General features: G+C 40.7%; 1 protein-coding gene across 2 annotated transcripts in view; it reads left to right on the top strand.

Annotated features, from left to right (window-relative positions):
- The first annotated feature begins 322 nt into the window (after nucleotides 1-322).
- The window catches only part of lcorl (ligand dependent nuclear receptor corepressor-like), a 32026-nt gene continuing 14677 nt past the window's right edge, over nucleotides 323-17671 (top strand). Inside the window, exons 1-8 of one of the 2 annotated variants that reach the window (XM_030728104.1) lie at nucleotides 323-397; nucleotides 1312-1392; nucleotides 2430-2614; nucleotides 8520-8582; nucleotides 11320-11408; nucleotides 11538-11664; nucleotides 17035-17256; nucleotides 17385-17463. In XM_030728104.1, coding sequence (XP_030583964.1) covers nucleotides 1358-1392; nucleotides 2430-2614; nucleotides 8520-8582; nucleotides 11320-11408; nucleotides 11538-11664; nucleotides 17035-17256; nucleotides 17385-17463 — 800 coding nt within the window. In that variant the 5' untranslated portion in view covers nucleotides 323-397; nucleotides 1312-1357. Of the gene's footprint in view, nucleotides 398-1311; nucleotides 1393-2429; nucleotides 2615-6914; nucleotides 7195-8519; nucleotides 8583-11319; nucleotides 11409-11537; nucleotides 11665-17034; nucleotides 17257-17384; nucleotides 17464-17671 lie in introns of those variants that run through there. The other variant, XM_030728096.1, reaches the window with a different exon arrangement.

Below are 17671 nucleotides of genomic sequence, written 5' to 3'. Positions count from 1 at the left end.
CCTTTCACGGGGCACAGATGAAGCTGGGGCAATAATTTAATACTATGCGCACACCTTATTAGGAGAGATCAGCTCAAAATGTTCCCAGACAGGGAAAAATGTCCTCTTTCTGGCTGGTTCCATCACCAAAAAAGAAACAGCTCAAATAGACAGTAAACCAACGCCCATTAGTCCCCAATACCACAAAATGTGAGGAGAGAATCCATTGCGTTTCGCTGCTCCTTATTTCGAATCGCACGCCGAGCCCGCGATTCGTTTCCTGAATCACTCACGTGGTACGGCCGGCTTGCGAGGCTTCGAACGTCACCACATACGTCATCGAGACAAGCCTCGAGTCGACACGGAATGACACATCTCCACTGTTATCATTACGGTGTCCTCTCCGTCTTTTCCACAGGTAAGGAATCAAAGTTATTTTAATGATTCAAACCTTGTTCTAAAGTCATATCAATGAGTGTGGAATTATGTACAAAGTTTTAAATAAGATGGGAATGTTTAATTGTGGGAAAGAGTTGTATTTGCCGGTACGGCAGGCGGCTTCATTTCTATCGCGAGTCGGCCTTTGCTCGGGGCTAAATGAGACAACTGTAAAAGAAGTTGCTGTTCAGCGCACTATTTAAGCGGTGTGATTAACCGAAGTGCTTTCAACAAGCTGAGGTCAGTGTGGATTTTATTGTGTATGATTACTCTCCGATTGCAGGGCGAATTCAAACCGCCAAAATGTTAAGTCTTTTCAGTGTGTTTACCCGCCATCAGGCGTATTTCCGGTTATGAGGCCAATAAGCTCCTGTGGGTGTGTTTGGGTATATATGTTTATGTTGTGATAGACTGAAAGAGGGAAAGTTACGAAAGCTGTTTGAAGCGGTGTCATATAGTGGGTTAAGCTCAATTACAGTAAAATGGAAGTAATCTATTGGAAATGGAAATAGTGTCTGTTTATATTATTTTGTTACAATTTATTATTGTCCTGTGTGAAATATGCATTATTTGGCATTATGTATTTTATTATTTGCACTTCATGAATAAGTTATTTGTCTACTGTTGTTTTGGTTTATTACTAATAATTACTGGAGTTGTTTTTATATTATTTGATGTTTATTGTAAGAGATGAGTTTGGGTTTTTTTTATGATGTCAGAATTAAATGAGCTGGTGGCCTGTTATCATCATCTCCTCTCTGTCTTTTCCACAGCCACTGTGTTAAATCTCACCTTTGGGCGACACAGCCTGACCTCAGCTGTGTGCTGCATGCTACCGCCCAGCTTCCCCTAGGGCTGGCCCCAGTAACATCTGTCTGCATGTCTGCATTTCAGGTCCTCAACTCCACATTCCTTGCAAGTCTGCAAGCTCTGCAGACTTATGACAGATGTCTCTCACACTGTTAGCCAGCCAAGGTGACTATGCATCTCCTTTACATTGCACTTTTCTGTAAGAGCATGGCAGTCCATAACGTGCAGCGTTATTTTAAGCTGCTTGAAACTTTATTTCTGGGTCCAACAGGACCCATGCATCTTCCATGCTCAACCAGATGAGCTATAGTGGCACTCATTTTATTTACAGTATTATAATATGTGTGGACCATGTGAATTTGTGGCCCACCTGTATAGGATTTTCACTTACACACAAGAATCTGTTGTGTTTTTGTCAATTATCTGCTTGTATAGTAATAGACTGTTTTAGTAACATTTAATACTAGTTCATGATTTAGTTTTATTAGTTTGGTTATATTCTGTAAAAAAAAAAAGTACTACAAAGGAAGATAAAACTACAATATTAGAAAAAATATGAAGAGGTTAAACACAAACTACAGACTGAAAGCAGCACAGCTGCATACAAAACAGCACTGTGAGTGAACTTACTTTCTTCAATAAGACTGGAAAAGAGCTACTATGTTAAAGGATAGCCTGTTTGAAACCTGGAAAGAAAATTTGGAGCAACGGCACCTGTGTTTGTTAGCAGACTAGTACAGAAAACCAGGGTTAATCCTGATGTTACCTGGATGAGACAAAATCCTGCTTCATAGTACAGGCCTCTGGTCTCCTTTGGGTGTGCTTTTTGAACTGATTTGTGAATTTTAGCTAAGCCAAAATTTATTTGAAACTTGAGTAAATGAAATAATGCTTAAATAAGTTGTCCTCTGGTGACAGCCAGTGTTTTGAACTGATTTTTTTTTTTTTTTAAATACAAGAAAACCCCTCAATAAGGTTTTCATACATAAATGTGGATGCCACTGTAAATAATAATTTGTTCTTAATGGCATGCCCAGTTGAATGTAATAAATTATATACATAAACTTAGTGCATTCCTGTGCATACTTCCACTCTGAATTTCAGTTAGCAATATTGTACTACATTCATATGGTAGTTCAATAAGGAAAGATCATTAGGAGGAATTCAACAAGATTTATTGATATACAGAATTTGTCCATTAGACTCCAATGGCCCATCATGGCAGAATGGAATCCCAGCAGTGATAGGATTCAGGGCAGGACCCCCTGGAGTCTAGAACCTTGCAGTGGTGAAGACAAAGATGGAGGCTTGGATGGTGCACTGAGTGACTTGAGGAAGGTGGGGAGGAGGTGGGTTGCACAGATGAGTCTCCAAGGAAGAATGACAGGTGAGCGGTGAGTTTTAAATCATGCAGAGTGGAGGCTTATTGGCTTGAAGACATCAGGCAGAAAGATGATTGGACTAGACCAGTGGTTCCCAAAGTGTGGGCCACACCCCCTAGTGGGCTGTTTTACCCCAGTTGCAAACACTTCACCTTGGAATAAATTTTAAAAAGACTGTAAATATGATAGTAGTAACACATTAGATTAATTTTAGGCATATTCTGTGCAATACCTTACTGGGAGAGATCAGCTCAAAGTGCTGTCATACAGGGCAAATTATTATTTTTGTAGCAGCTCCACTAAAACAAGCTCCTCTATGACACAGGCAAACTGAAAAAACTCCAGGGACACAAGCACACAAAATGGGATCCATTTTGGTTATATGTTCATATATCACACCAACGCTCGAGCCACTACCTGAACAAGTGAGGCGTCAGATGTCATCTGTGACATCACTCGCCCTTAATAAACCAAGCCTCAATACGCGCTTCACTAGACTTCTTTGATTTCTGGACACACGCTATGAGTCCTCGGCACAGCAGTCCCATCACTAGTGAATGGCAGCACTTCATTGTGATCATTGCTCTGACCAGTTGCGCTATTTTTCATGTTAGTGCATGGTTAATTTGACAAAAAGTAACTGTGAAGTCGTACTTTGTTGTTTTATCAGAATCTGTTATATTTCTCTGCACTTGGTGTAGCTACAGTGAATTAGCTCCAGATGTGGTGTATACGTTTATGATTCAACAATTATATAGAGTTTGAAGTATATTTTAATACAGAACATTTGTTCTTTTCAGTTAAGGTTTATTTTTTATAAAATGTACATATACTGTACTATTACTATGTTTATAGGATTTAAGATAAGATACTTCTGCCACAACTGTAAAAAGCTGATGATCAACATTTGATCAGAGTGTAGCACTTATGTCTCTGTAAAACAGTTATATAAGCTACCATAATTTTCTGGCAAATACTGGAAATCCCTTTTTGGCAGACCGTCACTTTTTGGCACAACACTTTGTCATAAGGGTGGTACTTGAATAGCCATATATTTTCTGAGGTGGTACTCATTGTGAAAAGTTTGTGAACCACAGCTCTGCCCAATTGCTATATTTTTCAGATTGCATTACTGGTGCCCTGACCCTGTAACACCTGCAATAACAGATTATTTTTACGTTATAATATTGCAAAAAATTAAATAAAAATGAGCCCCCAGTGTATAAACCATTTATTTGTGCATTGCTTGCTCCTGTTCAGCAGAGCACATCATCTAATTTTGGCTTGGATGTGTGTATACTTTATTAGTTTGTACTGGGACTTGACCTGAACTTCATCCACCACTGACAAAAAGTGAGCATCTGTTTCATCTCCCACAATTCCCATTTGATCATGAGATAGGGTCAAAAAAAGGATCACTTTCCTATACACCTCTATGTATCAGTGTCTATGCTTGATTATGGCAGTGTGGAAAAACACAAACACAATCAGAGATGAGTCCAACAGCAGTAATTTTGGATATTACACCATCGATGCACTTAATACTGCAACCAGACTCATATCTGCTGGGGCTCTAGAATGCAAAGAGAGGGAAAATAAGCATGTTAACTTTTTCAGTCCAGTTCAGACCATGGTTACTTTTTTGGTTCCAGGCAGTAAAGTTGCAAACAAAGAATATAAATTATTTTGGAGTCTGTACAGTGGTGGAATTTAGTGACACTCTTAACATTGCTCTGATTAGAGGAAAAAATAAACAAGGAAACAGTTGAATCTGCTCTGATCCAGAGCCAGAGAGTTATTAACTGCAGCCACAACGATATCCTGTTCAAAGTGTTGCAAAAATGCATGCCAGGTATGTCTGTTGGGCTTACATGGGCTCAAGCATTTGCAGGTCTAAAGTGGAAATGCAAAACAAGCGTAGACACCATAGATTTACATGTTCCCTTAAGCAAATCAGAAGCTAAAAGTTGAGCGCAAAGTAATTGAATACAAAGAGAAGTTGATAAGTGAAATACCGGATAGATTTCTGTACTATAACTTTGACAAGAAAAGATGATTAAAGCTAGTTTGGCGGGGCGAAAACACTTACAAGAGGAGTGGAAGAAAGACCAACTGACGCCATCTGGGGAATTGCACCTCAGGAAACATTACTCTAATGAACCTTGCTGTGATCCTGCTCTGCAACAACCAGCACTGGGCAGCCTAACAGTCACCAAGGGAAATAAGTCTGGTCCACAAACACCATGATCAGACTATAACAAAGGAGCTGTTAAATGTGCTCTAATAGCTAGTCTCAACACATTAAATCCATTTTCCACATACCTGCAATCATCACTGCCCAAGATGAAATCCAAAAAGCCCAGAGAGACTCAATAATGGGCTACAAGTGCCCCTTATAATCAAGCTCTAATTGGAGGGCTGGAAGAGAAGACGGGAGAGGAATAGTTTTCAGTAGGAATTCACTGCTACACTAGAAAAGTATCTGACCCTACCCATATATGAGGTGAGGTAGGAGTGACAGATGGGTTCAAGGTGGGGGTGGTTCTGAGCCTCTTCTTTTTGCAGTGGTGATGGACAGATTAAAAGATGAGGAGGCAGGAGCATCCGTGGACTATACACTCCGTGGTTCCACAAAGTATTGACTCAGGGGGGCTGAATACTTGTGCACATCGCACTTTTCAGTTTTTTATTTGTAAAAAATGTTTTGAATCATGTATAATTTTCTTACCACTTCACAATTGTATACCACTTTATGTTGGTCTTTCACATTAAATTCCAGTGAAATATATTTATGTTTGTGGTTGTAATGTGACAAAATATGGAAAAGCTCAAGGGGTATGAATACTTTTGCAAGCCACTGTAGGTGCAGGCTTTCGGACCATGTAGGTGGAGAGTGACAGCAAACGCCCTCTGGTCTTCAGTGTATTCACGGCTCTGTTTCGAGAGGAGAAAATTTGAAAATTTAATTAGCACAAACTAATTAGTAAATACTGTTGAAATAACGAAGACTTAACAAAAATGGGGAAAGTATTATACACTTAGGTGCAAATTTTCATTTTACCTGACTATAAATCGAGTCTCCATTTCAGCTTTTCATTTATCAGGTGCTTCCTCCTGAGATCCTCCAGAAGAACACACACACCGTTCTTTGCCCTTCTTTCTCTGTCCTTCTTGTTCCTCTTCTCTCTTTCAAGGCTCTCCATCCTCTCCAGCTATGGATACACTGAGCCTGGCTCTCAGATCGTCCAGTGATGAAGGCAGAGCATAAGAGTGGTGCTAGTAGAAACAAGGATGAAAATATAGTCAGAGTCCATCACGGGGTTAGAGTGCATATTCAGTGTCGATGTGTGTGTGTGTGTGTGTGTGTGTGTGTAAGTATGTTTGAAAGAGTGACAGAGGGTGGGAGGTGGCTGAAGGGGTGACAAGAGGTTTGAATATAACCAGGTGAGACTACATAGTATTATCTGCAAATTCTGTTTTCAAAATTTTTTAATGGCCGAATACAATAAAAAATAAATGTTCACTCTTACCTGTGCAAGGTAATCCCATGTGATCTGGTTTCGACTGCAAAATGGTTCGAACAACTCCACACAGCACAAGAGTGAGCACTCTCTGTGTTTAAGTTTGCCATTAGTGATGGGACTACTGAGAAATCCAGGAAGTCTTTTATGAAGCACATATCGAGGTTTGCTTCATTATGGGTGAATGATGTCACTAGTGACGTATGAAGCCTCGCTGGTTCAAGTAGTGGTTCGAGTGTTGATGTGATTTATAAAATCACAATGTGCACCCCTGCCTTCTCAGTACCATGTGAAAGGAGTTTCTCAAAAGCTGGAGAGGTTATTTCCAAACAGAGAAACCAACTGAGTCCACGAACAGGGAAAAAATATGTCTTAATAAAAATTAATAAAGTCACTATCACCCCAGTATTCATAATCACAATCACTGTCCCATCTTTTGAAAACACTACAACAGTTGTAACATAAACATCTCATGTCCTATTGGATTTATTTAAACACTGACTGAAATCATACTGACAGTGTTTGACATTGATAGACTTATATTACCATCACCCACACATTAATCAAAAACAGATGAATGAATGAATCACACAAAATCAAGGTATTTTTATTTCTATTCTTGGCAGTGATTATTCCCATGCTGACACTGTTGCAAAACAGTCAAGAGGTCATCACAAATAGCTGAAATGACAATAAAGGCTTTGACCAGCAGGGGGTTTGAGTCCACATGAAGCCTCGAGAAATTAACTTTTTTTTTTTAACCATTTGGATGGAAAGCTACAAGGCTTCATGAAGCTTCATCTGCCCATCACGATTTGCCACATCCAATATGGCGGCGAGGTTGACGTACGATTCAGCGCTCGATGCGGCGTCTACGTATATATGTCTATGGCAATACCGTAGCGGCGACCCGTCCAGAGCCGCTTACTGTAGTGCAGACAGAGTGACAGAGAGGGGGGAAGGACGAAGAATGGCGACGCTGCAGTGCACCAGATGCACGGCAGAAAGGAAGGGATTTCGGCGGGAACTTGATTCTTGGCGTCATAAATTGATACACTGCGTTGGTATGGTCCATGTGCAGTTTAGTATTTTGTAAAAATAAAACGTATAGTGAAAGGTTTTGTCCGGCAACAGAGGTATCGCTAGCTCGAGCTGTGGTGGGTTGGCAGCTAACTAGCAGCTACCGTTGGTAGTGAGCTTTAGCGTTGAAGTGAAGCTTTCGGGCTAATATGTACCAGCTGGCTAGTCGCTCGGCTCCTTTCCTTTGTCCCTCTGCGCTAGCTAGCTGCTCGCCGGCGTTAGCTCTTTCTTAGCTCTTATTATTTCTGTTTTAAATATAGCTTTAACCAAGACGACATATGTTATACATATGTTCAACCAAGACGTGTCATTTTATATATCGCTGTGCAGTTACAGCATCAGTTACATTTGTTTATTATTCGCTGGCTATGCTACTGCGGCGCTAAGCTAACATGAAGGCTGTTGTTATTTTGGGGAGGGGGGTTGTTACGTTAAGGCAGCTAATGTGAGTGCAATAATGTCAGCGGTGTCTGGTAACGGTCTTCCTCGTACGGTTTGCTATTTTGAACGCAGTTTTCTAATGCTACACAAGCTGGTAATGTTAACATAGAATAGCGCACCTATTCTTAGCTCAGTTTCCTAATGTTTATAACGTCTAAATAAGGGCTCTCAGGCTCATTTTAGTCCGGTTTAATCTTAATTGGGCCACATTAATAAAACCACTGTATATTTTTTTACCGTAACCCCCCTCCCCCAGATCTCAAATAAGCTGACACCATAAGCCCAAGTGAAAGACACTCCCGTAAAACATTTACCAGACAAATTATTTAGCAAATGGATGAGCAGCCTGTGATGATGGGTTTCAACATTTATCCATTTTTAGTGCAGCTTCTGTGATTGCATGTACATTACATGCAAACAGAAGGTGAAAGGCACAAAACCTTTGCATGCGTTTCTATGATTAAACAACTTTCCTAAATCTACAGTTACATTTTCAGTCCCGTGGAGTAATGTGGTTAACGCCCCACCAGGAAAATTTAAATTGGACTTCACAGCAATAGTCATACTTTGCAAAGCCATTCAGTGGGCTGGTTCTGTCCCCGGGACTGCATGTTTGACACCCCTGATATCAACATTTGTGACGGCGACATCCTAAACTGTATCATTCTTAGTAATCACGAATGTATGTTGTTTTCCAATGTATTATAAAGAGTGCATTGTAAGCATTTAAATTGTTTGGTGTCTTCTGGAAAATGACAACAAAGCAATACAGTGTTGGAGAGCAGAGTCACCCAGATCTTTCAGGCCTAAAGCATGCATTTCTTGTTCATATCAGCACTGATGGATTGCTTCTGTTTTTGTGTTGCAGGGTTTGAAAGCATTCTGGAGGGAATTTATGGCCCACTGCTGAGAGACCTCAATTTATTTGATGGTGGGTTGATGGTTGTATACATTCTTGATCATTGTTTTGTAATCATAGGAGGACTGTACATTTATTTTCAATATAAACATGATGTTCTCAAACAAACAAACAAAGCATTAGTCTCTCAGTGCCTTTTGTCTTCCCAACACGGTCTCACATTTATTCTTGCAATATCAGATCTTAAAAATGTGTCAGTTATTAAGCCTTTTAAGGCCAGTTTTACCAAAAGGATTTGTATTTGTTGTGGAATTTATTTAGCAATTGATTGGTACGCATTAGTTTGTGTGTGTTCAGTATGTGTGATATTCATACTTTCCATTTGACTGCTTGTTTAAAAGTAGTTCACTTTATCTTTAACTTTATTAAAGATATATATCCTTTATGCTTTTTTTTGAGTGATGGCACAGCAGCCTGTATTATTAGATGCTTAAACAGCCATTTTTACAGAAATGATAATAAAACAGTTCTGCTCCCCCTAGAGGCATGAGTGGTCTAAATATTTTCTGGCATGCTAATGTCAATATTTTTTTAGATTTAAAGCTGAAGTAGGCAGTAATCTGGGTCTAGATTTTGAAAAGCTTAAAATAGAGCCCTAGGGAGTGCAGGAGACCAGATCCCTGTCAGACTGTCGTACAGTATGCTGAAAGGTCTAGTTTTTCCAGTGCTGCCAAACCCATGTTGACTACACTGTAATGTATCACCTTAAATTTAATCTCCTTTGCCTGTGCTGTGTGTTTGTGTGACCCACTTCTCACCTGCTGTAACTCTTCAATCACATACCAGCTTCAGCTTCATAAAAGCTCCCACGCCCTGGAAAATTTCTCCACTCTGTACAGATTGCTAGAAGGCACCACGGTTATGTCAGCCTCACAAGAACAAAGGGCTTCAAAAAATATTTGCAGTATATAAAACAAGCAGTTACACCATAAAACATATCCATGGTGCTACCACCCTTTATCATGCAAAGAAGGAGCACAGTATCTTACTTGAAGTAAAACAAATGCAACGTAAAACACCAGAATTAGCAAGATGCCTGAAAACCTTAAAAATATTTTACTTTCTGTGGTGCTGATTTATTTATTAATTTGTATCATACCTCCACATGCCCGTAGCACTCTGTAGGCACCAGCAGCCAAAACATACATGGGATCTCAGTGAAGTCTACAGTGCCATCTGGAGTTTTAGTGAGGCTATGCTGGAACATAATGGGATGATGTGATAAGGACCGACGATTCAGTCTGATGGCAGACTAAATACTTTGATCAGTGAAATTGTAATTTGGGTGACTTTTATTCTTTTCACCCTGATCTAGTCTTAAATGACTATGTTTTCATAGTGGTGCTGTGCTCTATTTATTAATGCATTGGCCAACATTATTTATTGCCACCCTTTATACTAAGAAAAATTCAATTTAAACTATACTGGATTCATATAAATTGTGTTAAAGAACCACAATCTCCTGTACACTGTACCTGCCTAATATTTCCTGGAAAGAAAGTTTGTATTAATTGTACCTTTAGAAAATCATGCAAAGCTTTCCACTCTGACATGAAGTACTGAGCTAGGGGGGTCCAGGGACATGGACCCCAAAGAAGCATTTTGGCTTTAAAAGCCAAATTTAGTGGCAGCTGATGCTACTCTTTAAATATAGACATTGAGGAAATTATTGTCAAGGAGCATTGTCACTTATCTGCAGCAGCAAAATTATAATAGTACACATTTCCATTTAATGTGGTGTCATTTTTAAGTTGCAGTATTTGCAAAAATTAAAGTAAATTTTAATAATTTTCTTCAATCAGTAATATATTCATATATATACTTTGATTAATGCAGGAAGGATCTTTAAAACATATTTCTAAAACATAATTTGGGCGGAACTGGTTATCTGTAAATAATACATGTGAAAGGACATTTTATTCCACACATTTACTGGTTAGGTAAAGGTAGGTGGGAAAGTAGAGGCTGTTTACTTTTATAAGACATCAGTTTGTGTTTTTGAAATGCGTCTTAAGAAAGGCTCTGAATAGAATAGAATAGAATAGAAGGCTCTGCTCTATAAAGTGTAATGTAACATAATAAATTAATTCAATAATCCCATAAATGACTGTATCAAAACCCTTTCAGTGGACTTTTTAATGCCAGTCATCTAATCAGACCAAAAGTCAGGTGTGCTAATGCCACGGAAGGGTATCATTTGTCTGTCCACAGTTCACAGAATTCGCTGTTTTTCCTACAGTATTAGTCTGCTGTTGGAATTTGATCAAACTTATGCAGTGATCACCTAATGGGTCTCACCCAAAATGTGTTCAGGGATTGCTCAATACCTTGTGATGCATAGTGAGCTGGATGAGCTACTACATCACTGATGTTCTGGTTCAAAGTAGCCACAAAAGCAGTCACTTCAGTCCTTGTTAAGTGTATTTTGTTGTCTTTAATTTTTATCTCTTTTTTTTTTTTTTTTTTTTCAGTGAACAATACTGGTTATAAAAAGTACAGGCACAGACACCAATAAATTGTTGATCAAAATTATTTCATTAGAATAAAAAAATCCCAAATTGAAGTATCTACCATATTAGGTCTATATATGACAGTGTGGCAGATAACGAGGTTGGTAATGTGCCAGCAGTGTGTGAAGTGGCTGGTGTGAAGATGCAGTTTAGAAAGCCCCGCTTCCTGTTGTCAGTTTCTGTTTGAGCCCTCAGTGCTAATGTAATAATGGATGGTTATGTGATATTATGTCTTTCAGACTGTGAACCAGAAGAGGTAGATGATTGGTCCCCAGAATCAAACTGCTCTCAGTGCTCATTCTGCAGCATTCCCCTGGACAAATCCAGTGTAAGGACTGGAGTTATAACTATATTGGGTTTTTGTTGTTGTTGCTGTTTTTGTAGTCTAACACAAGTTAAAAAAAATAAAAAGAAAAACTTAAATTGATAGTCACCTTTCTCATTTTTTTTTCTGCAGGATCAAGCACCTGCAGCCACGTCGCCCCTCTCCTCCCCCGCTGATTACTCACCTTGTCAGGCCCCGACCATCTCTGAGAGCAGCCAATCAGCGCACAAATTCCTCCAAGCTGTGTTCCACAAGAACGGTGAGTCAGGTGGATTTTAATCTTGTGAACCAATCATGCCAGTTTGTGACATATTAAACCTGCATACCTACTCAGTTATAAGCCACATTTAATATTTAGCAGTAAAAATCTTCTAATTCACTTTAACTAAAAACACTGCTCATCTGCTTTGAATTTTCTACCTGGAAAAGCCCCAGATTGACAGTTCAGATTTTTTTTTTTTTTTTTTTTTTTTAACAGATGAATACTTGCTTTACAGATATTTTAGATTGACCTATTGTGAAATTTTGGGCCAGTACCCAAAATTAAAACAAAAGCAATTGGTCAATAGACCATCTGATAATATGTCTATATTTATTTTGCTTTTATTATTATTTATCCCCTCCTTTTTGGCAGGAAAACAAAAGTTTTCAGTTGAAAGCAGTAATGATTGGAAAGCCTTTTAGCTTTTTATCACTCCATCTGGTGATTCACTGTTACAGTTAAGGTGAACTGAATTTAATCCATGCTCATTTGAACTTTACAATTGATGAATATTTCACATGCTACACTGCCTGACCAAAACAAAAGGTCACACATTAATATTTTGTTGGACTGCCTTTAGCTTTGATTATGGCATGCGTTCGCTGTGGCATTGTTTCAATAAGCTTCTGCAATGTCACAAGATTTATTTCCATCCAGTGTTGCATTAATCTTCCCCCAAGATGTTGCAGTGATGATGGCAGATTCTGACCACTGCGCAAAGCCTTCACCAACACATCCCAAAGATTGTCAGTGGGGTTGAGGCCTGGACTCTGTGGTGGCCAATCCATGTGTGAAAATGATTTCTCATGCTTCCAGAACAACTCTTTCACAATTTGAGCCCGATGAATCCTAGCATTGTCATCTTGGAATATACCCGTGCCATCAGGGAAGAAAAAATCCATTGATGGAATAACCTGGTCATATAGTATATTCAGGTAGTCAGCTGACCTCATTCTTTGAGCACATAATGTTGCTGAACCTAGACCTGACCAACTGCAGCAACCCCACATCGTAGCCCTGCCCCCACAGGCTTGTACAGTAGGCACTAGGCATGATTCGTGCATCACTTCACCTGCCTCTTTTGTTACCCTAATGTGCCCATCACTCTGGAACAGGGTAAATCTGGACTCATCAGACCATATGACCTTCTTCCATTGCTCCAAAGTCCAATCTTTATGCTCCCTAGCAAATTTAAGCCTTTTTTTTCCAGTTAGCCTCACCGATTAGTGGTTTTCTTAAGGCTACACAGCTGTTCAGACCCAATCCCTTGAGTTACCTTCGCATTGTGCGTGTGGAAATGCTCTTACTTTAAACATAACCCTGAGTGCTACTGTTGTTTTTCTTCGATTTGATTTCACCAAACGTTAAGTGATCACTGATCATGATCATTCAGGATTTTTTTCCGGACACATTTCTTCCTCGAAGAAGATGGGTCCCCACTGTCCTTTCAGTTTTTAATAATGCCTTGGACAGTTCTTAACCCAATTTTAGTAGTTTCTTCAATCTTCTTAGATGTTTTCTCTGCTTGATGCATGCCAATAATTTGACAGACTGACATCTTTTCCACAACCACGCGATGTGTCTTTCGACATGGTGGTTTAAGAAATGAGAAGCAACTCATTGCACCAGTTGGGGTTAAATAACTTGTTGCCAGGCGAAAGATAATCACCCATGCAGTAATTATCCAATAGGAGGCTCGTACCTATTTGCTTAGTTAAATCCAGGTGGCGACTTTTTTTGGCCAGGCAGTGTATGTCTTGATTTTTCTGGATAATCACAACCTCAGTTTCGTGTGTGTGTGTGTATGTATGTATGTGGGAGGAAAAAAAAAATCCCAGCTCGCCCCTACGGGTGGTCTTTTTGCCCTCCAAGCTTGGGTCCTCTACCAGAGTTCTGGGAGCTTGAGGGTCCTGCGCAGTATCTTAGCGCTTCCCAGTGTTGCGCTCTTCTGGACAGAAGTCTCGGATGTTGTTCCTGGAATCTGCTGGAGCCACTCTCCCAGTTTGGGGGTCACTGCCCCGAGTATTCCGATTACCACGGGGACCACTGTTACCTTCGTCTTCCACATCCTTTCCAGCTCCTCTCTGAGCCTTGGTAATTGTCAAGCTTCTCGTGTTCCTTCTTCTTGATGCTGCAGTCACTTGGTATTGCCAAGTCTATCACCATGACCTTCTTCCTTTGTTTGTCCACCACTACAATGTCCGGTTGGTTAGCCATCACAAGTTTGTCTGTCTATATCTGGAAGTCCCACAGGATCTTAGCTCTGTTGTTCTCAACCACCCTTGGGGGGGGGGGGTGTCCCATTTTGACCTCGGGACGTACTCAGCATAGATGTTACTGTATACTATGCTGGCCACTTGGTTATGGCGTTCCATGTATGCACCCTGCTCTTATGTGCTGGATTGTCTCAGGGGCATCTCTGCACAGCCTAAACCTGGGGTCTTGCCTGGTGTGGTACACCCCAGCCTCTATCGATCTTGTGCTCAGAGCTTGTTCTTGTGCTGTCATGATTAGTGCCTCTGTGCTGTCTGTCAGTCCAGCTTTGTCCAGCCATGGGTAGGATTTCTCTACATCAGCCACTTCTTCTAGGACAGTGGTTCTGACACTCGCTAGTCCTCGGCCACCTTCCTTCTGCTTAGCGTACAGTCTCGGGCGCTGGATTTGGGGTGAAACCCTCCATGCATGGTAAGGAGCTTTCTTGTCTTGACATCAGTGGTTCCTATTTCCTCCTTCGGCCAGCTTATTATCCCAGCAGGGTATCTGACAACTGGCAGGGCGTAGGTGTTGATAGCCCGGATCTTGTTCTTCCCATTCAGCTGACTCTTCAGGACTTGCTTTACTCTCTGCAGGTACTTGGAGGTTGCCGCTTTCCTAGCGGCCTCTTCATGGTTGCCATTTGCCTGTGGGATTCCAAGGTACTTGTAGCTGTCCTCAGTGTCTGCAATGTTGCCTTCTGGTAGTGTAATCCCCTCAGTTCTGACTACTTTTACTCTCTTAATTACCATCCGACTACACTTCTCCAGCCCGAATGACATTCCGATATCATTGCTGTAGATACTGGTGGTGTGGATTAGTGATTCGATATCTCGTTCACTCTTAGCATACAGCTTGATGTCATCCATGTAGAGGAGGTGGCTTATGTTTGCTCCATTCTGTAGTTGGTATCTGTAGCCAGTCATGTTGATGATCTGGCTGAGGGGGTTCTGGCTTATGCAGAACAGCAGTGGGGACAGAGCATCCCCTTGGTAAATCCTGCACTTGATGTTGACTTGTGCGATGGGCTTGGAGTTGGCCTCTAGTGTTGTTTTCCACTTACCCACTGAGTTCTTGATGAAGGCTCTTAGGGTCCTGTTGATCTTATACAGTTCTAGGCATTCCAGGATCCATGTGTGCGGCATTGAGTCATAGGCTTTCTTGTAGTCAATCCAGGCGGTGCACATGTTGGTCAGCCGGGTCTTACAGTCTCGAGTGACTGCTTTATCTACTAGTAGCTGGTGTTTTGCTTCCCTGGTCTCTCTGCCTATCCCTTTCTGGGCCTTGCTCATATATTGTGCCACATCCCTACTCGTCTCAGCAGCTAAGATGCCCGACAGGAGTTTCCATTTTGTACTGAGGGAGGTTATGGGCCAGTAGTTAGATGGAACTTGTCCCTTCTGGGGGTCCTTGGGGATCAGGACCGTCCGGCCTTCAGCCATTCTGGGTGTGTCTTAGCCTCTAGCAGCTGGTTCATTTGTGCTGCCAGGCGCTCATGGAGTGTAGTTTGCTTCTTTAGCCAGTAGGTGTGAATCATGTCAGGACCTGGTGCTGTCCAGCTCTTCATGTGTGAGACTCTTTCTTGGATGTCTGCCACTGTGATGGTTACTGGGGCCTGTTCAGGGAGGTTGCTGTAGTCTGCTCTTTGATCCACTAGCCACTGAGCATTGGCATTGTGTGACACATCCTTCTCCCATATGCTCTTCCAGTATTCCTCCGTCTCCAGCCTTGGTGGGGGTGCTGTTCTCATATTGTTCCCCTGCCACTGAGAGTATACCTTGGATGGTTCAGTGGAGAACATCTGGTTTATTTTCCTGGCTTCTATCTCTCTGGTATACCTCTTCAGGTGGTTAGCCAAGGCTGTGAGTCTTTGCTTGGCAGTCTCTAAGGCCTCAGGTATGGACAGCCTGTTGTACTTCTTAGGCACTGCTTTCTTCATTACACCTTTCTGCAACTCTGAGAGCTGGCTAACTTCCCTCCGTGCTGCCTTGATCTTAGCCTCTAGTCATCATTTCCATGGAGGGTACTGCTCCTTATTGCTGTTCATCTTATAGCCAAGCATCTAAAGGATCACTGCTGCTGATTGGTTTCAGTGATGGTAGTGGTAGGGATTGTCTGTAGTGCTGCATTCGCATCTTCTAGTAAATCTTCAGAGAGTACTTTACATAGTCTTGGTAGTCGGCATCGAGGGGTCCAGTTCTCCTTCTTAGCCATGCTCTTATTTTTCAGGTCAGCTGCTCTGGTATTCAGTGTACTTGTTGTTATTATTGGGGCTTGGTATCAAATCTCGGAGTGTGGGGATGATGAAATCTCCCCCCTGACCTGTTGTCCTGGGACCCCGTTGCCGTAGAATATTTGTTGTACCTCATCAATCTCTAGTTGATATATATATATATATATATATATATATATATATATATATATATATATATATATATATATATATATATATATATATACACGTGTGTGTGTGTGTGTGTGTGTGTGTGTGTGTGTGTGTGTGTGTATAAAACTGATTATATACTAACCTGAAAAAAACTGCTTCCAAGGTTGACCAAAGTTATGATGTATGTAAAAACTATTGACTATTTAGGTTGAAGCACCATATTTCAAATAACCCATCTTTTTTGCAAAATTTTGTGGGTGTTGGAGATGAAATCTTGTATAATGATGCCTGTAAAAAAAAATTTTTTTTATTTTAGTATTAATGAAAGTTGCATTAAGACATCAAATTAATAAATGTTAATGTTGTTAAAACCCTGATGGGAATATCTGCCACAGTTTCTGTCTAATAAAGTACACCAGGAACTTAATTACATAATTGACATAATACAAGATGCAGTTGCCATGGTACAATTGGCATGTGAAATTTGTTATTCATGGCCCACTAAGAGTTCTATGTAATTTAGAATGTTTTGGAGACAATTGTTTCTAGTGTGACATCAGGATAGATTTTTTGTCATAGTAGATTTTACTGCAAAATCCCATTGAAATCACCCTTTAAGTACAAAAATATCCAAGGATTTTGTCCTTTTTCTAGTCATTTTAATTATGCTTGTTACAAATTGAAACAATGACTTTAACTTCTATTTGAATGTGTGTTTTCTATGTTAGATGTGGCCTTGGGCTGTGATTCCAACATACCTCAGATAGCTCAGGAGCTGATGAAGAAGATGATTCACAAGTTTGCTATGGAGTATGCATCCAAGTGCCGACTCCACGCTAGTACAAATGGTGTCACAAGGACCTCGTCACCCTTGTCTGAAGCATCCGATGCCCCTCTGGACCTCACAGTGAACCGAACTCAGGAGGAGAAAGTGATTGAACCTGAACCAGGTAGAGAGGGCATTATATTTTGTGCATTTAAAAAAATAAATGTTTTCTGACTATAATGTTGACATCCTCCTAAAAGAGACAAACCCCTGGCCCTCAGAGCCTGACCAGTTTCACTTGTCTTGAAACAGATGGTGTGCTGGACCTCTCCAACCGGAACTCTGCCTGCTCAGCAACTTTGTCATCGTCAACTAATCACAGAGGGTCAGGGTGAGTTTTGTAGTTCTCTGACTGCATCTGTCTCTAAATTTTAGAGGTGTCTGGCTTTATGACTCATTAGTCAAATCTAGGACTTCTTCTCAAATACAAGAATGCATTTTACATGATTATGGTCCAGATCCACTATGACTAGAAAACTAATTTTGGTTTGCAGCAAATCCGTGTGTGGTGTGAGTGTGGAATGACTGCGTTTTCATTC

This window comes from Archocentrus centrarchus, chromosome 1, assembly GCF_007364275.1.
Source record: "Archocentrus centrarchus isolate MPI-CPG fArcCen1 chromosome 1, fArcCen1, whole genome shotgun sequence".
NCBI lineage: Eukaryota > Metazoa > Chordata > Actinopteri > Cichliformes > Cichlidae > Archocentrus > Archocentrus centrarchus.
Note: the sequence above shows the minus strand (reverse complement) of the source record. Positions and strands in the feature narration are given on the sequence as shown.